This window comes from Nyctereutes procyonoides, unplaced genomic scaffold (genome assembly GCF_905146905.1).
Source record: "Nyctereutes procyonoides isolate TBG_1078 unplaced genomic scaffold, NYPRO_anot_genome, whole genome shotgun sequence".
In the NCBI taxonomy this organism is placed as follows: Eukaryota; Metazoa; Chordata; class Mammalia; order Carnivora; family Canidae; genus Nyctereutes; species Nyctereutes procyonoides.
In genome coordinates this window covers 12,307,160-12,327,616 of record NW_026575117.1, presented here as the reverse complement: position 1 = coordinate 12,327,616, position 20,457 = coordinate 12,307,160, and the positions used below count along the sequence as shown (strand labels likewise).

General features: G+C 38.5%; 1 protein-coding gene across 10 annotated transcripts in view; it reads right to left on the bottom strand.

Moving 5' to 3' along the window:
* Window positions 1-494: 494 nt before the first annotated feature.
* ESRRG (estrogen related receptor gamma) overlaps window positions 495-20,457 on the bottom strand; it is a 617,883-nt gene continuing 597,920 nt past the window's right edge. For all 10 annotated transcript variants that reach the window (XM_055334262.1, XM_055334264.1, XM_055334263.1 and 7 more), the window contains 2 exons: window positions 15,449-15,718; window positions 495-2,667 (listed from right to left, as the gene is read on the bottom strand). In XM_055334262.1, the coding sequence (XP_055190237.1) occupies window positions 2,423-2,667; window positions 15,449-15,718 (515 nt within the window). In that variant the 3' untranslated portion in view covers window positions 495-2,422. The remainder of the gene's footprint in view (window positions 2,668-15,448; window positions 15,719-20,457) is intronic.

The following is a 20,457-nucleotide window of genomic DNA, read 5'->3' as shown; positions in this document are numbered from 1 at the left end:
ATATTCTTGAAATATTCAAAGTTTTATTTCTAAGCTATACATTGGTATTCTATAATAAACCATTAGAGAAATTATTCCTTGTTTTGAAAATATTATTATGATTCTGATGTGTATCTGTTCATAATGAGTACTTGTTTGGAGTTTCAATCTCTTAATTATTATTAGGAAGAACCTTATTACTGGTAAGGAATAGAATATACTACTGTAGTCTCCTGAGGAAGTGTACATCCAATATTGTCTCTAATTCTACCCTGTGTCTAAAAGCACACACCACAAGAATCCAAACACCACAAGAAGAACAAGACAACAGTCTTTGAATGCAACATAAAATTCAGAAAAGCACAGCAAACATGAAACATTGAAAAGCTGAACTACATTTCTTTTGTTTGTTAGGATTACAATTTTAATTACATCTGTGTACATAGAATAAGACTGTTCACATAGTACAGAGAGCAGCTACTAACACTGGTCCATTGGTATAGCATTTGATGGAGGTTACTGTTTATTGGTTATTCAGCGACTGTAGATTTCGGGGGGCATCTAATTGATTTCTTCATTAGATTACACCTCTTAACAGTCTGGAACCTGACTGACTTTCTTGCTGTGACAATACTGGTTGAGAAGCACACCTATTGGCTTAGCTCTTGGTAAAACCTGCAGATTAATTTAAACAAACATTCCTAAATGAATAAACTCATAAAAGATTAGGTTTTAGAATTTGGTCAGGCGTCTGCTGTCTTTGATGATTTGTTTGTTTGTTTGTTTTTGTTTTTTTTTTTTTTTTTTCTCAAATTCTGGCGTTTGCCTTATTGCCTCTTAAATGAATACTGGCTCACAGCTCCTTCGGAGACAAGGTCTGTAACTTTGCAAACAGGCAGTATCTCATTCCTAACCACCATGGCAGCTAGAAATCATATGGCAACTGTGCCTCCCAGGTAGAGAGGCGCACTCCTGATCATTCTACGGATCTGTACTCCATGTGCGGTGCTTTACGTGCGTGACTACTCGGAGCCACTGTAGGTGTAATCTAATCCTTTGTGTTAGTGAACATTTAGGTAAACTGGAGCTCATGTTAAGAAATTGATGTTTGGGACCAGACTGGCACACAACATAAATTGCATCCGTGATAATATGCACCTTCCCTTCAACTATTGCTTGAGTAAGTTAAATTCCCATATTAATAAATGGCTGAAAAGTGGTAAAGCTGGTACAAAAAAATCTCCATTTGTAAGAAGAAACAAAACATTTTTTTTTTAAAAATCTTCCTTCAGGATTCATTTGTCCTTCATTATTGTTCGTAAGTGTTCAAAGCCAGCACAAAATCGCAGTATTCTTATTTCTCTTTAGTATTGCATGAATGAATAAAGCTTAAACTATTCCCTGAAAAAGTTACATAGTAGCTAAACTAACAAATACCTGGAAGACTTGAAAAAACAATTAAGGAATCAAATGGCTGTAACTGATCTAGATGGAAAAGCAATGATAAGAAGCAGCCGATGCCACGTTGCTGAAGTTGTCTAATTAGAGGCTGCTCCCGTGAAATCTAATACTGCACTCAAGTCAATTGGTCTGTGTTGCGCTGTACTTTTAGGTACGTTGGTTCTCTCTCGCTTTGATTCCTTAGTCATTGGGGACGTCATGGTTCACAACAAGCTCACTGGTATCCATATTATGGATCCCCATCCTTTGGCAGGGCTGGCTTCCATCTCACTTCAGTTAGAGACCTCTTAAAAGTTCAGCAGCAGAAGGAAGGAAGGGAGGGAGGGAGGGGGGAAGGAAAGAAAGGAAAGAGGAAAGGAAAGGGGAAAGGAAAGGAAAGGAAAGGAAAGGAAAGGAAAGGAAAGGAAAGGAAAGGAAAGGAAAGGAAGGAAGAAGGGAAAGGAAGAAAGGAAAGGAAGGAAGGAAGAAATAAAAGGAAGGAAGGAAGGAAGAAATAAAAGGAAGGAAGGAAGGAAGGAAGGAAGAAAAAGGAAAGGAAGGAAGGACAGACAAGGCAAGGCAAGGCAGGGGACAATTTCCTTACAACTAGAGAAATGTTCAGTTGAGCAGAAAGGGGAAGGAGGAGAAAAGAGGAGGAGGAGAAGGAAGAGGGAAGGAAGGCAGTGAAGGAGAAAGGGAAGCGGTAGTGAAGGAAGCCACGAAATGAGGGAGAGGAGGACTCAGGGAGGCAGAAAAGAAAGCAGTAAAGCGGACGAGAAAGGAGGGAAGAAAGGCAGAAGGAAGATGAGAAAAGGGAGAAAGAAACGCATCAGGAGGATTCGGAGGAATCTGAAAGCTGCTTCATAGTCTTGCTGCTAAATGATCAGTGCAGTCCGTTGATTTTTGATGTTGGTGCCTAAACGCTAAGTTTCTTCGACATCGCTCTTGGGTTTAGTTTTCCCTTTTCCGGCGTGCAGGTTAGGAAGGCCCGGGAAGCCTGTAGTCAGACCTTGGCCTCCAGCATTTCCAAAAAAAGTTTGTGCATGGGGACTTTGCCTTCCAGTTTGATGTTGTAGAAGTGCTGCACCGCCTTGGTGGAGGTCTGCCTCAGGAGCGGCAGCGTCATCAGCATCTTGCCGGCCCTGCGCGGGTCCTCCATGTGCTGGCCCGCCTCGTAATCCTGCAGCGCCTCGTGCAGCACATCCTGCAGCTTCTGAACGGCCTCCACGTCCTCTATGTGCATGGAGTCTGCGCGACAAAGCGGGAGACAGAACAGGGTCAGCAAGAACCAAAGCCCACTCGGGGGAACCTCGATACTATTCTTGGGCCTCTCTGGGCTCTCTAAGCCCTGTGATCTGCTCAGAGAATTTTACGATTCCAAAAACCTCTATTTTTTTTTTTTCCTTTTTCTAAATTGCCCTCCAGCAGGTGATTTCCACCATGGATTTCCAACACAGAAGTTACCCCCACCCCCACCCCAAAAAAAATCCGTTATTTCAAAGTGTGGGATTTTTTTTTCTTTTTTTGTTTTGTTTTGTTTTTTTTCTTCTAAAATGGAAGAATCAGAGACTTTCTTTTATCAGATCACAATCTCTGTTACTTTATTCATTATCTCATTCACCGTATTCATTATCCCATTCATGTGTTTATTCGCTCAGCCAGCAATTATGAAGGACGCCTATTAAAAGTATTATTCTGGTTCAGTCTGTTAAGCGTCTGCCTTCGGCTCAAGTCATGATCCTGGGGTCCTGGGATCGAATCCCAGGTAAGGCTCCGTGCTCAGTGGGGAGCCTGCTTCTCCCTCTCCCTCTGCCATCCCCCCCACCCACCCCTGCTCCTGCTCTCTGGCTCATTCTCTGTCAAATAAATAAATAAATAATCTTAAAAAAATCTCTCCCCTTTAAAAAAATTAGAAAAATAAAAGCATTATTCTAAGTGGTGTGGAAGTAACATTGTCTAAAACTATGATCTTAAAAATAAATAAAATAAAATAAAATTATGATCTTGCCCTCAGAAAGCCCTTATTTCCCAAAAGGAAACAAACAAACAACCACTGATGACCAAGGTTTTAAGAATTCTGTATAAAGAAACCAAATCTAACACTACATTCAGGTGTAGACTATCCAAAAACCACAAAAAATTGCTTATCCTTTCAAGGTTTTCAGTGTACTGTTAACAGTTCATTAAAGCGTCCTCATCCAGTCTGCTTCTACTGAAAAACAAATGAAGTCTTTAGATTAACGAGTTCTGAAATATTTTTCACATTTGTGAAGGTGAACTTTGCCCTTAAGTGACTAATTTAAAAATCTAATTTGATCGAGCAAGGAAGGGGTTAACAGGGTTGCCACAATTATTCTTTTGAGAAATGTGAGATGTGGGGAAAAAGAAAAGTTACTGCTCTAGCTCTAAAACAGACACTTAATTATATACAAGTTTGAATCATTTAGCACGTTTTATTGATTCTGATGACAGTTTATCTGTTAATTACACATAATGGAGTCTTTGGGGGATTCTTCATGTTTAATAATTCTCCTTCTCTGAGAATGCAGAGCTCTAAGATATATGTAGTTAGCCTAATCTTTCCTATAATTCAAATATCAGGTCACATGTGCAAAAAAGAGAGAGGAAATGTAATTTAAAATCAAGTGGCTAAACATATGGTAAAAAAAAAAAAAATTATGGCAACGTAATTAAAAGGTTGACAGCCACAACCAGGAACCTGTTTAAAAGGTTTTTTTACATTTTGTTGTTTTACATCGTTATTTTGAAATCATTTCAGCACATCCTTGGTAAACTGACCACTGTTTACACGAGGTAGTTAATGACACATTTCTCAAAAAGAGTTTTGAGTCACTTGGGATACGACTCTACTCCTGCCTGGTGGAGCCAAGAAGAATTCTTTCAGGTTGTTAAGGTCGACAGTGGTACCCTGGAGCGAAACTCGGGTCATTTCCCAACACAGAAGCTAGCCTGTCCCTGTGGATTGTTTCTCCCCAGGCCTCTCTCCACTCCGGCTCCTTTCACACGACAATCTCATCCACTTCCTATGTGTCTTCTCATAGCAACAAGCACACGTCATTTTCAAAGATGTCTAAGGACTGGCAATGTTAGGGGAAACCTGTCATGGAGATGACAATGTGCACTGAACTTTTTTTTTTTTTTTTTCTATTTTTCCTGTTAAATGCTGAAGGGGAAATGGTAGGCCCGGGCACACACTAACGGTGAGCATCCAGGTATTCAAAAAACTGACCTTGCACATAAGAAAAGGGAGAGAAGATGGATTTACCAAATATCCTGGGCCTCAAAGCACTCAAAGTGGAAAGAGGAATAAGTGGATGGGGAAGGAGGAATTGCATCTTTACAGACAATTTTAAACTACTTTCCCATCAAACCAAAGGAAAAGTGGAATAAATATAATAAATAGACCATATATTAAACACCCGTTTCAGGTAAGGCCTCCGATATGCCCTTTCTGTACACTGCCTCATTTCATCTCCTGGCTGCCAGGAAGTCACCTGGCACCGGATGCATCAGCGTTATTAGGTTTAACTCAGGTTTCTTTGTATCAAAATATGCTGTTAGAATGCATACCACTTGGCATAGTCATTTTTTAAAAAAATGAGTTAAAATGATCTTCTGAGTCTATCTTATTCAACCTTCCATCTTCATCAAGAATCTTCTCTATATTCCTGGGGGTACCTGGGTGGCAGTCGAAGTGTCTGCCTTCAGCTCCGCTCAGGTCATGATCCCAGGGTCCCGGGATCAAGCCCCCACATGGGGCTCTCTGCTCATCGAGGAGCCTGCTTCTCCCTCTGCCTGCTGCTATGCCTACTTGTGTGCTCTCTTTCTCTCTATGTCAAATAAATAACTAAAATCTTAAAAAGAAAAAAAAAGAATCTTCTCTACATTGCTAATGAAGACATTTCCAGATGTATGTAGAACATTCTATTTTATGAGACAGACCAATTATTAGAAATGTCCTCTTCAGATTTTTCCAAATCTGTCTACAACTTCCAGCCTTTGGTCCTGGTTCTAAATATTGGAAGGATACAGAATAAATGTCCTTCTTCTCCATGGCAGATCTTTAAACGCTTGAAGTGAGCTGCAGAGTCACCTCAGTCCCCACCCCAAGCCTTGCCTTCCCCACTACTCTTGCCCAGCAGGAGATATATTATAGGATGTCCCAGGAAATGAGGCGAGAACAAATAGCAGAGAGATATGCTCACAAACAGCAATTAAGACTTCAAACTATTCTTTAAAGGCTGTGATTTAGCTTGAGAGATTTAAAAATGATTTAATCAAATTACTATGATAATTTAACTTCCCATTTACAGAAAAGATTCTAACTCATTTTAGCTTTACCCATTCTCAGATCTGCTAATACTTTAAATGCAAACTCACTAAATCTGAACTATTTAATTACACCATGATTCAGCTGGCAGACTGCTGAAGAAAATATTAATCTCCATTAGGGATCCTAGTTCAAGTTCTGGCTCTGTGGCTTTAATCTCTGTTTTGCTTTTTGGGCTACATTTATACATTTATGCCAGGCTCAAGAGAACTGGCATTAATTTATGTAATTATTTAGCTTTGGTTGTTGGAGCTGGTTTCTTTTTAACTTCATATTTTAAAGGAAATGGTCCCAGTATTTGTGCTAATGAAAACCAGTGAAACTTAATAATGGGAATCATAGGCTTATGAACTAAGTAGACACAGGGAGCCTATAACATTAAAAATACTGGGTGAGTGGTTAAAAACAAGGATGTCTGGGCTCAAGCCCAGATTTATTAATCAGAAAATTGTAGCTAGCTCCAAGCCATCATCTGCATTTTTAAAAATCTAGGCGCTTCTATGGCCAAGCCAGGGTTGCAAACAAAAAGAGAATTCTATTCCAGAAGAATCCAGACTTCAAAAGATAACCAGTGTTCACATGAAGCCTATATTGTCACCCACATATTAAATTTCAGCACTTAATAATAAAATAGAACCCTATCATTAAATTCCAATATTTTATTCTGTTAAGTGGGATCCTAAAGGAACTTGTCTAGTTTGGATCATTTATTTTGGGAAGAGAGCTAAATATCCTCACACACCTATAGTTGCAAAATTCAGTGAGACTCAGAGCCACTGCAAAATATCTCATTTTTGTATTTTACCTGAAATAAAATATTGCCTTTTTCTGTGATAAATATTTTAACTATTGTGGACATGGGCATAGCTACTCCTGAATGCCCAAATGTTTGGGAACTGTCTCTAGGACTTGTAGCTCATTCTTGACAATAGTTTCTCAATGGTGCCAAATCTGATTTTGAGGGTGGAACTGACAAAGCACATTCAGAGTCAAGTCTAGCACATAATATAAATCAACACTCAGAGGAACCCAGTGTTGATTTCTTTAGTGTTTATAAATTGCCTACATGAATAGGGGTAATAAGGGGTGAGCCGATGGGACTCTCCAATCACTAAAGGAATGAAATGCAACATGATAGAAAACACAGAGAAGTGAGCAAAAGTCTATTTTCTAGAAGATAATTTGATCTTAAAATTTTTATATGCAATATATAAGGAATCTAACAGAGCGATCCTCCTGGCTGCGATTGGCTGGGTACTGAGGAACTGCAAACTAGCTCTTGATTGACATAGATAGTTGACCCTGAATTTCCAAAAATGGTGTCAGTCATAAACTTTAGAAATAGGTAGACTAGGTTCTAGGAAGATGGCAGTGGTAACAGCAAAATTATTTAATCTTTCCAAATCTGCACATAGAAAAAAGAACAACTAGATGGCCAAACTAAAAACTCATAGACAACACTTACAAACAAAACTAAGTGACAAGGTATCCCCAACACACACATGCACACACACACACACACACACACAACAGGACTGTGTGTGTTCCTAGCTCTGTCCACTGAGAAGGCCTAGGAAGGATGGCCAAACCCAGGAATGCAATAATGAACAATACTTAGATTCCAGGCTTCAGCAAGGAAATAGTTAAGATAAGTATGGAACATCTTATATTAGATTAAAGGGTACTGTCTACAACTACTAAGCCATTCAGAAAGATTCCAGAAGACAGCCTGAAGAGATTCCCGCTGACTGAAAATGGGACAATTTGATTTTCCAAAAGGATTATAATTGCAATTGACTGAAATCCACTGAATAGGATTGGGTGGCTGACTGGGTGGCTCAGTTGGTAAAGCATCTGACTCTTGATTTCAGCTCAGGCCACAATCTCAGGGTCGAGATCGAGATCTGTGTTGGGTTATGCACTGGGCATGGAGCCTGCTTAAGTTTCTCCCTCTCCACCTCCCCCCATACCTGCTGCTTGAGCTCTCTCTCTCTCTCTCTCTCTCTCTCTCTCTAAAAAACAAAAAAATAATCCATTGAATATGTTTACATACATTTGATTATAATGCATTTTTAAAAGATAGAACATCAATTCTTTAAAGAATCAAGCTCCTATATAAATTGCATCATCAATCATCAATAAGAGACATGAAGCATCATTTTATATAAGTAGCCAAATGACTGACTATAAAAAAGAGATGAAAAAATCACAGATCATCATTTTGCAACCCCCAGCAATGAATGGATATAGGTAATGAGCATCAACAGTTCCGTTCATCCTATAGACACAAAAGGACACTGTGTGACTCTGAATGAACAGCACACCACATATAGGTATCACAGGGATTGAAACTTGGTCTCTGGATCCAGTTGTCAATTTGCACAAAATGCAAAGGGCAGAGAAACATGACAAACTGCACCCAGACTATGCAATCTGTAAAGTCCAGACTGTGGGAAGCTATGCAAGCCAAATGCCCTGATTTCTTCAACAGAGAAATTATGAGAATATGAAAATGAAAGACGAATTTTTAGATTAAAAGAAGGTTACAAACTCCATTAATTTTTTTGTTTTGTTTTGGAAACGAGCAAGACTAAACTATCACATCTGAGGATACATATTTAGTAGTAAAGCCATAATGGAACACAAGGAATGGATAAAAACCACAACAGGATAGTGGTTACTTTTGTGGGAAAGGAGGAAGGCTGAGATAGGGACAAGACACACGGTGGGGTTTCTGGGATATCTCACAAATTTTTATTTCCCATCCTTGCTCATGGGAAGGATGCAAAATGGCTCCAAAGATATCCAGGTAGTCCGTTCTGGGAACCTGAATGTCAGCTTGTATGGCAAAGTAGACTCTGTAGCTGTAAAGATCTGCTATGGGAGATTATCCCAGGTTATCCAGGAGGGTCTTCAATGAAGTCAAAAGTGTCCTTATGGAAGAGAGGCAAAGGAGGAAGGTGGCAATGTTACCATTGAAGTATGATGCTATGCTGCTGCCTTGCAGATAGTGGCAGGTGCCCTAAGTCAAGCAACACAGGGAATATCACTCTAGAAGCTGGAAAAGGCAGGGAAAAAGGTCTTCCCTTAGAGTCTCCAGAAGGATAGCTGCCCAGTCTATATCTAGTCTTTAATCTTGTAAAAATGACTATGGACTTCTGATCTCCAGCACAGTAAGAGAATAAATATGTACTGTTTAAAGTTACCAAGTTGCGGCAATTTGTTGGAGCGGCCTTAGAAAACTAATACATTCATTAAGTTATACATTTAGGGGAGGTTGGTGTGTGTGTGTGTGTGTGTTTAATCTGTGTTTTATTTCATCTTAAAATGGTGAGAGGCAGAGATGGAGAGAGGGGTATTGAGAAACTTCCAATGGAAGTTTCACTTCTAGAAAGTAGTGAGATAAGCAGAATTCTGAGCAAGCTGGTAGAAACACTTGGCAGAAATGCCAAGGAAGCTGTTCACATACCAACTGGGAGGCTGGATCAAAAGACTTCTCAGGACTTTCCTAATGCAGAAAAATTAGAATTCTCATGTTGGAGAAGCAATAACAATTCTTATTTTGTGTTTAACCATGGCGAGAAGAACAGAACTGATTTTCCAGCTTTGCATGGAGAGACATGCGTTTTTGGGAGAGACCTCCCTTTCTCATTTCTTGCCCTGGCTATCAAGCCAGACTCCAACATTTATACTAGCCCCGCAAATCATTCTTCTACTGTATTTATATTAGGTGTTGAACCACAGATCCATAGCTCATAGTTTCTTTCCTCCAGGCTTCCCTCTCATAAATCCCAAATTATTGTTATCATTATTCTGTTTACCCTGCATAATTGGAGTTCCCTATTAAGACTCTTTTATTTCCCTCCAACTACTCAAGCCCCCTCCCTCCTTCCAATATCTAACACTTATCTAGGAGCTTTCTATTCTAACTCCTTCTACGGAAGTGATTAAGACAATTATACTCAGTAAATGAATGTTGAAGGGCGCCTGGGTGGCTCAGTTGGTTGAGTGTTCGACTTTTGATTTTGGCTCAGGTCATGATCTCAGGGTCCTGAGATAGAGCCCCCACCCCCACCCCATTGGTCTTTGGTCAGTGGAGCTCCCTGCTCAGCAGGGAGTCTGCTTCCTCCTCCTTCCTCTCCCTCTGCCCTTCCACCACTCCTCCTTGCTCTCTTCCCTCCCCCTCCAAACAAAATCTTAAAAAAAAAAGGTGAACGTTGATAGCAACTTGGGTGGTAAATATTTTGATATTTTCCAATATCATAAATGATCTGCACCATGCTAATGACCTTTTTGCAAGGGATTAGTCATTATCTTAAGATCTATAAATGAAAATAATGTTATATTATGTCATTCCCTAGAAGTAAAGTAATTATAGAGTATTTATATACTTAATATTCAGTTGGAAGCACAGAGACACTTGCAGCAAATATTTCTTACACTTTGTCAAGGCATAGTGATCATTTAATATAAGAAACATTAAAAACCCAGTTATTTCTTACATAAAAATTTGAGATATCATTATATGTATGAAATAAAACCACCAACCTACTTCAATTCAAATATCATCTTAAGCAAAATTAATCTAAACAGTGATGGAAGATTTGAGCAAAAAATAAAGAAAAATAGACTAGGATATTGGAAAAATCTCATTTTGATTTCACAGAGAGTATTAATTATGGTTTGATATAGGAAAAAGTTAAATATAAATATCTACCTGCCACAAAAGACCCTCCCATACTTATTTTTTATTAAATCCTATAAAGGTAGTAAACATTTTGTCTCCAAAGCTTTTTTGTCACTTTGAAGAGTGTTTTTTTTTAAGATATTTATTTATTTATTTATTTATTTATTTATTTATTTATTCAGACAGAGAGAGAGAGAGAGAGAGAGAGAGAGAGAGGCAGAGACACAGGCAGAGGGAAAAGAAGACTCCATGTAGGGAGCTTGATGCAGGACTGGATCCCGGGTCCCCAGGATCACGCACGCCCTGGGCTGAGGGTGGCACTAAACCACAAAACCACCCAGGCTGCCCTGAAGAGTGGTTTTATACTACTGTAATGACAAGAAGACAGCAAGATAAAGTGAGTGCAAAATTCTAAACTAAATTAAAAGTACTAATTTAGATTGGCAGATGTAAAATGGCATTGGCTAGTCTTCTGCGTTGATCCTTTTATAGACATGCTATATACTTATTTGTGGAATAGAAATAGCTTATTGATAGACAGAGACAGAGGGCCCAACCCTCTGCTTTATAGTGGCCACACATCTTACCAGCTTGCTTCAGTTACCGGTAAAAATGCTATTGGATATGTCTCATGTCTACCTCACAGACACATTGCGGAAATCAAATGAGATTCCCAGCAAAAGCTAAAAAAAAAAAAAAAAAAGTCTACAGAAAGATTCTAAAAAAAAAAAAAAAAAAGATTATCTCTTGGTCAATATCTAAAACTATGTTTAGAATATCAAGCCAGCAAATTTAGTCAAAGTTTCAATACAATTATGGTTGAGGACCCAGGAGATACTCAGGGACTGAAGAGGTTTTTCCACTTTTCCACTGATTGTTCAGATCCATGAAGATGTTAATATTTCTATGTTACAAATTCAGCAAAAATATACACATCACCACACACAAAATAGATGACCAAACTCACTGCCTTCACTTAAAAGTAACTGACATAAAAATTTTAGGAGATATGGTGTAATTCCCTTGCCTCATTTTACAGACAAGAAAACAGTTATGCGATTAAAGTATGCATTCGCAAAGAAAGTGAAATTTGGAATTACAAAGTAGGGGGAATCTCTCTTTTTCGGTAAAAACAAATACACACACACATAGTACATAAGGAGGTACATAACATATTCATGATACTAATATTTCACTGGGGACTTATTAAGAAAAAAATATCTAAAAAGGCTACCGCAAGGGAGTGATAACGAAAAAAGACCAAAAAACACAAGGCCAAACTTCCATGACTAAAGATGGTCCTCATTCCAGTCTCCTACGGTAATCATAAACTTTCTATTCCTTGAAATTGTATCCCAATTCTACACACCAAACATTTGTCCTCAAGAACAAAATACTGTCAAGATGTGGTTAATAATTACTTATAGTTTGATACTGATGACCAAGATATTACTTGCAGCTTAATATCAACAGATTCTAGAAGTATGGTGTAGAAATAAAAAGAAAAGTCAGCTTTAAGTACATAGATTCTGTTTATTCTTGAATGGGTTGGGCTCACAGGGCTCCAGGATGGGGACAGGGCCAGCGACACCACTAGGGCTGTGAGTGGCAGCTATGAAGCTGGAGGGTTGTGATCTGAGCAAAGGAGAAAGACCAGACTACAAGTAATTCTTACTCTTAAGCTGCTTTAGTCTTCCACTGTATAAAAATGAGTATATTTCCTTGGGGCCAGTGATAATAGTTTCAAACAAAGTCTTAAATGTAAGAATCAAAAAAACAAACAAACAAACAAAAAAACAAAAAAACAAACTGAGAGAATAGAATCATGTGATCTAATCTTACCCAACATGCAAGGAGTAATATTTCACTAAACTTTCTAATCAAGACATAAAATTAATTATAGACTCATAAAAGTCTCCAAATGGAAAGAATTCTAGAGACAAGTCTGTAATTTCTTGGTGTGCTGATGAGATAACTGGGGCCTAACAATTATAATGCTAAAATTGTGACTTAGGTTTTTCTTTTTAAATTCAATTGCACGGAGATCTATCAGGTAGGCAATAATTGCCTAAGAGATAGATGGTGCTCAAAAGTAAGAAAGTACATAGTTTAAGTGAGCCTGAGAGTTTCTTACCTTCAAAAATAATTGAGGCAATTATTTAGGGTTTCCAAATATTTGAATGTGAGAATGACAGTATCAGTTTATAATATATTGGGGTTTTTTTTGGCCATTTCCCTCAAGAGAGGGAAAGTACTTCCAGTAGCGTTGCTGGTGCTGTAACCCTGAATTCACATATGCCAGAAACAGAGCTACAAAAATATATGAAAGCTATTATCAAGAAGACAATTCCCTGTTTCCTGAGCATAAGCACAATATTTATAGTTATTGAATAGAGACAGATGTTTAAAATAAGCTGAAATTTAGATTAATGAGACATGGGCTGTTAACACCTATAGCCATATAGGGAATGCTAAGAAATCTATAAAAATAACACTAAAATAGGATTTTTTTTTTTCACAAAAACTCACTTAGGTTCATCTGAAATTTCTAAATACTAAAAGAAAATCCATGACCTTTTTACGGTATCTTTGAAAACATTTTTCATACTGATGTATTTTTAAACAGTTTAAGAATCACTGGCTCTAAGGAAGAATGAATCTACAACTTCATTGCTGTCATCCAAGTAATGGTCAAAAAATGGAATCAAATAGTATCGTATTGACAGTATGAAAAAAATACATTTTCTGAGTGGTTTATCCCATGCTAAAATGGTGGGGGCCTTGGGGGTTGGGTGCATGAGAGAAGGGTCATAGTTATACAACACAAGGAAGGTGGCATAATTTAGATTATCAATACCATCCTTACTCTTTTCTCCTTTATTATGGACTCTGATTCAATTTGTCTTGGTATTGAGAAGCTAAAAAAAAAGTTACAAGCACTTGCAGAATAACTTCGCGACATGGAGAAATTTCCTGAGAGAAATTAATGGGACTCACTACCAGTGTACGAGAAAAAAGAGAGAAGGCCTGTTAACTATTTCTGGCTTTAAACAAGCAAAGCAAACTAACGAGTTCTTTAAAGACTTCCTAATCACCAGTCATTGCTCTAAAGTAGGTCACTTCCTCCTTCTAACAGCAGAGTCTGTGGGATTTGAATATTTACATATCAAAACATTAATGATTTTACTTCCAAACAACAGACGGAAGTGCTGCTACTAATTAATTCAGGTACTCTAAATTACAATCCATTGCCATAAAGTATACATCTGACACCTAAAATGATAAGATTTTAGCACTTTTGATAAAATTTTAGCACTGCTCAGCACTCAGGATTAGTTAATAATTTAAAGAAGCAGTATGTAGTATAAAAGATAGAAAACATGCCTGCTGTATTTTAAAAAAAATAACCAAGTGCATGTTTTCAGTTGGAATCACTATATGACTACCAAACAGAAATCCTTCCCAAAACCATTGCTGCAAAATTTTTCATCTGATTAGGAGAGATGCTATAATGTGATGTCCATGCAAATTAATTATAAATTCTCGGAAAATTTCTCTCCCATCTCCCACTTTGGTCTTCTGGAGAGCCAGACAAGGGGTATCTGAGATGTTTGCATCAACAGTGCCACTTGTCATAAAGAATCCTATGTTACAGTTTCACAGTGGGGGGTAGGAAAAGAGAGGTGACCGAATGGTGTGGTAAGCAATTAAAAGTGTGCAATGCTAAACTCCATTATGAAGACAAATAGGAAAGTACAACTTCATTGTTGAAAACAATTTCCCTCCTATCAGTCCAAGGATTCATGCATCAATATTGTAGATGAACGGTTAATTACAAAATCAATTAAAAATTATTTCTAAAAACAGTCACGCGTTCCCGGCTCTCATGGGGGCAATTTGGGCAGAAGTGTCTCATCTCACTAGGACCGCGCCAAATCACAAAGTCGTCATCCACAAGTAAGCAAAAGCAATCTGGTTTTTCATTTTTCAGCGCGGCTGAGCCCAGCCTGAGATTGATCGTCACATATGGCCCCAGAAAACAAACTGTCAATACCTTGAATGCTGCAGAATTTGAACAAATAGCCGTCCGCCCATTCAAGCCACTCATTGCATCCCATTTAACAGATTTTATTGACAGTTTCCTTCTTGTAATTAAAGGGAAAACTACTGGCCAGCAACCAAGATAAAGTTCAAAGATAGGGTCAAAACAAAAGCAGATGGAGGGGCACGGTGTGACTGTCAATGGTACATAGCATCAGAGCATGTTATTGACACGCAGGTATCTAAAGATCGGCACGTCATTAAGGAGGGATCTATCCTGAACTATATGCAAATGCTAAAAGAGACTTAAGACCACAATAAAGCATTAGGAGAGGCACAAAGGGAAAAGCAACAAAGCAGCAACGATTTTTTACTTATCAGAGGTTGCTATTTTAGTACATTTCGGTTCAAATGTAAAGACTGCTTATCCCATAATTCTTAACCCTTACTGCATAGGTGGTACCTCTCAGAGAAATACTCCAACAGGAGTGGACTTCTAAGGAATTTGAGAATACACGAAAACAGAGTATTCTCTGATACCTCAAATTAAAACCAATACTACATATGTGTTTTTTGCTAATTGCAATATATGCATTTATGGGGGTGGGGGGGGATGGCTTCTGTGTATCCATAGCGCACACTTATTGTCACTTGTGCCTACAAGACAACGGAGGTAATTTTGTCCTGAGAGTGTCTATTACACCACAAGTTAGGAAACGCACAGGCTGGGGGGAAAAGTTTCACCGCTTTCAATAAGTAAATCTAATAAAAATAATTCAAGTGGACTTTTCCTATCCCTAACTCTTCACTAGAAAGCTGTAATGACTGTAATTTTGCTGCCTCGTACGGAATTTACAAGTGGGTTTAGCAAATCCGTGCAGGAGGAGTGGAGGGAAGGGTAAAACTAAAATGTGAAAAAAATGTAACAACGACCATGTCAATATGCCAACCTGAATTAGCAAGAGCTATTGCTTTGAGGGTGACAAATTCTTCTTTCTCCAGCTTCATGCTCTTGTATTTCTTTACCAGCTGCAGGATAGCATTATTTAGGTCAAGAAGGCCTGCTAATTTGGACTGGTCTTCATCCATTATATAATCATCGGCATAGACAAGTTCATCCTCGAATGAAAGAGATCGGTATACGACACCAAGGATCAAAATTTCCATCCAAGCACTCTGCAGAAGGCTCATCTGGTCCGCCAGGGACAGCGTGGAGAAGCCTGCATGGGAAGATGGGCAGATCAAGTTACTTTAAAGCCCTAATTTCATAATGCGACATTAGTTTCATATGGTAGTCGGCTTCTGCATCAGTGCTCGAAATTATGCTGAGCTTTGATCAGATGCTCTTAAATTTTCCCCTGATCACTTTGCGAATGCCAGAGTAAAAGTCACAAACCAGTTCAACTTGTTGGTGTTCTTTTTTTTATATAGGTTTTATGGACACAACTGAGGTGACTATACCAGAAAAGTAGGTTTGTTTGTTTCATTTCAGATGAAAAGAGTATATAGTCTCTAAATATAACCGATTTCTGGCTGATGTTTTTATAAATGTCTTCAGGAAGTCAGATTTTCATCCACTTCATCTGTAGAAACTACTACTGATAAACAACATAAAAGTACTAAATAAATAAATAAATACATACATACATAAATACATAAACAAACAAATAAATAAATAAGCTCCCAAACAAAGGAAAACAAACGGTGTAGGCTCACACTGTAGAGTGCAATTTGGAAACATTTCTCTGTAATAGTCAGATGCTCAGTGAATAATAAGTACTCGTTCACCCAAAGGGCCTTCCTAAGTGAATATTTTGCACCCACTGACATATAATATGAATTCCTCTTAAAATGGTGCTTATTGGTATAAAAGAGAGTAGAATACTTGGCAGCCTGGCCTCTTCACCAAATTGAAAAGCCACAGTTTATTGTTCTTATTAAGATCCAGTTTTTAGAAAGTTAAATATGGAGGCAATAGGGTTCCATGGGTAGGATGTAGGCAGAGGCAGGTCCTCAGTTTAAATATTGGCCCCATTTAGCTACTGCCTCCTTCATCATGAGCAAGACAATTTTTTTACACCTCAATTTTTGTCTTGGGAAAATACAAACTAACACCCAGCGAAATGCTAATTTATAATATGCATTCATTAAATGTAGCTATATTAAATATTATTTTTATCTGAAATAGCTGGGTGACTGTTTCTTCACTAACAATCTGGTCTGAATTCACACATAACACATATACAAGCTTTAAGTTCCTTCTGAGCTTAAGAAGACATGCAAAAAAAAAAAAGAAAAAGAAAATGTGGTTCAACAAGCAGAGGAAGTAGTAGGATTTAACCTAGGTAGGAGTAAAAATATTTATTTATATCTCAGAGGAACTCGGTCTGGATCCTAAACGGAAGTTTTAGTGAAGATACCTGACGATCAGCCACATACTTTTTCCAAGAGTCCTAGAACATAAACATTTCTTCAATCTTCACTTTGATTTCCAAGGTAACGCCCAGGGATCCCAAGGGTGAGCAACCACCCCTATGGTTATTGAGGACAACAGTACCATGATTTAAGATCCTGCCACCAATAATTCTATAGGAGGAGAAAATTTTAATGATGCAACTTATGAGATCTATTTTCACTCCTTCTCTAGACCCTACTACCCAAATCATAAATATCCACTGCTGCCCAATCTTCTTAGGCTCCTGCTTATGGTCATTCCTTTCGTCTCATTTTCATTCATATCAAATTGTTCACGTCTCATGTAATATTAGAAACTACTGCACAACCAGGAAAAGGAAATGATTTCCTGCCTTGTTGGTGAAAATGGTGGTTTCCCATTTTGCACCATGAACTGAAGTGTTTAATAAAATCATCAAGAGGGATTAGTCCAGCTTTTATTAAAGTGGGGATCTTAAGGCATGTGTAGAAAGCATTTATTTCATTGTTTATCAAGCCATTTACATATTACATGATGCATCTTCTTTTGAATTGGCTGTGTCAATCTTTTTTTCTCTTTTTCCATTCCATTCCTTTTTTTTTTTTTTTTTGGTCATTGCATTCCGGGGTTAAATAAATTCCCTATCAGAATTAGAGATAGAACATTTGGTAACATTTTAAACAGACAGTCCAACGAGAAAGATAGTGGTCCAGTGTAAGTAGGTTAGGCTCCATTTGCTTCGGATCTTGAGAATGTTGTACTAACGACAAACAAACCAACATTGCTCCTTTTTCTATCCCCATCCCCAAGAAAAAAAAGATGTAGTGCAAATCCAAATGTCCTACTCAAGAAAAGTGAATGGTAAGGATTTGTTTTGTAAATGAATTAGATGCAGAAAGACATGAATGATCCTCTAGAAAGTTATGAGCCAAAAGGGATGAGTATTTTCCCTTTGCCTTAGTTTTCTTGTTCCCTTTCATGCTCCCAAGCAGCAGTTTTTCTGCAGCAGCAGATGGACAGAGCATGTAGCCTGGAGCACCTTCCTGTGACAGCCCTATTCTCCCTCCCAGACACTGCTGTTAGTAAATAGATTTACACATTCTCCAATCTCCACACATCTTTCTGCCGAATAATTAAAAGCAGGATGATTAGTTTATTGAGTGGAAGGAGGAACTTTTTTATTGAGGTCCATCCACGATTTTATCAGGGCCAGCACTTTTACGGTTGTCAGGAGGATGCAGGCATCCAATTTTTCTTATCTGCCTGATTAATACAAACGCTGTTTCAGGACGCATTAATTAACAGATACAAATCTACGTTCTCATGGAAGGATCAATACGGAGAAGAAAAGAGGCATCAATGTGAATTTAGTGCTGATGATGGAGAAGGCACGCTATCGACAGTTACGTGGACGGAAACTTTAAAGTTGCACAGGGGCCCTTTTGTCCCTGTGATTTACAAATTAACAATTTTCAGCCATAACAATGTTTCACACATTTCTTTGGGGTTTAATTAAGCAAAAAAAACAATAAAATTTCATTTTTTTTAGGTTGATCCTGCAATTTGTTGGCTCTTTGTCAATGGCTGTGTATGTGTGTGTGTATCTTTCCAGTAAACCTAACTTTTTCCTTTCACTTCTTAATGAAATAAAAGGAAAAAGGTCAAAAAAATTTCTCTCTCTCTCTCTCTCTCTCTCTCTCTCTGGTCAGGGAGGATGGGGATATAGATATAGCACAAAAGGTTTGACAAGTTTGCTTGCTTGATAGCCTCAAATCTGTTTCAGCTGATTAAAGGAAGTGTAATTTGGCAAAACGATAGGAAAAGGGGACAATCCATGCTTTTACGGAATGTAAATAAAAGTCTGGACTTTTATCGCTTCTCGCTCTAGAAATAACTGAATCGCAACACTGTTAACCCTTTCCTACCACACCTCTGCAATCTGGAAGCTGATACAAAGAGCCCTCCTGCCCAAATGCCTGGGTGCCAGTGAAACAGCCTTGCTATGAGATTCTTGTGCTCACCTGGTCACCAAGGAAGCTGAATACATAATAGAGCTTACATTTTAATTCCACAAACTTCTTTTACCTGCCCTTAGAAGGTGCTCACTATACTTTACAAACATAACCGACATGCATACGATAACATTTTTACCAGTGGACCTGAGCAAAAGTACAAAAACCTAAATGGCCAAGATCTAAATAAATTGAGTTTAACATATTTCCTAAAAAAAAAACACTATTGCCCTATGGGCGTACGTGTGCTTGTATCCAAATGATAATTATTTGTGTGCACTTTTACCGGGCATTTAGTGGTGTTTTACAACCATCGGGCTACTAGTGAGAGGTTCTCATCACCTATAACATTTAGCTACCTTTGGAGAGAAACCTCTCTCCCAAGTGAAATAAAATACACTTTGCAGCCGTGTCGCTCGAACTTCATGTTTTGTGCATCCTGGGATCTTAATCTTTGGTGTGTGACAGGTTATAGTTTTAAAGGTTCCACCGTATTACAGCTTTTTAAAATACACTGATACCACCGCACATTTTTTTTTTCCTCCCCAGCTATGGCCCATTCCATGCATATCGCTGACAACCCTGATCTCTCTTCATCTCTGTCCTGGAGTCAGTGCCATTTAACGTATCTCGGGCATTTTGCTAGCAGAATGACTCTCTACCTTGACCCGCCGTTAAATAGCAGGTTTATCTGCAATCCAGTGTGCTCCAAATAAACCAGATGACAGTTGGGAATAACATCATTTGGAAGCATTGAAAAGCTGCTCAAGAGGCAGGTACCCCTGAAGTCACAGGCTTGAAGAAAGTATGTTTTGTGCCAACCCTCTTGCCTTCTTCCACTAGAAACTTCGGAGGCTGACAGTGGTGCCACGGGCACTTGTCAAGCACTTTTTTTTTTTTTTAGCCTGGCAAACTGATGCACTTTGCAGTCAACTTACAGAAAAGGCTAAGCATTTGAAAGTGTGAAGGGCAAAAAATATCTGACGGCTAGTCTTCAAAAATACACTTTCATTTCAGAAAGCATAAATGTTTATTTCCCGAATGGAGCGTTGCCAGAAAGAGGCTGCAGTGCAGGCATTTGGGTTTAACCCCTGCTGGGCATTTTTTTTTTTTCTCCTCAGCTGCTTCCTCGAAACACAGCAAGCGTTGTAAATCTTCAGGGTGTCTGTTAATATCAGCTAATCATGGCATTGATTTGCCCGCTCACCGTTTTTGAATTGCAGTTTCTCTCTTCCACAAAAAATTGACAGTTTTCAACAAATAGCATATCATGCTAGAATTGTAATTATGCCATAATGACTCACAGAGAGGGCCAACGAAATTCATTGAGAGAAGCTGGGCGAGCACCGTGGCATAAGCTAGACTCTTCCTCTCCCATACAAATAAACCTAATGTTTCCAGGAACAACGAGGAGAGAAAAGAATCACCCTGGCACTAAGGTTTGGTCTTAGCTTCCAACGGATCCACAGATGCATAACCCCCTTGTTTGAGAGCAACTTTATTTTCGAGCCAG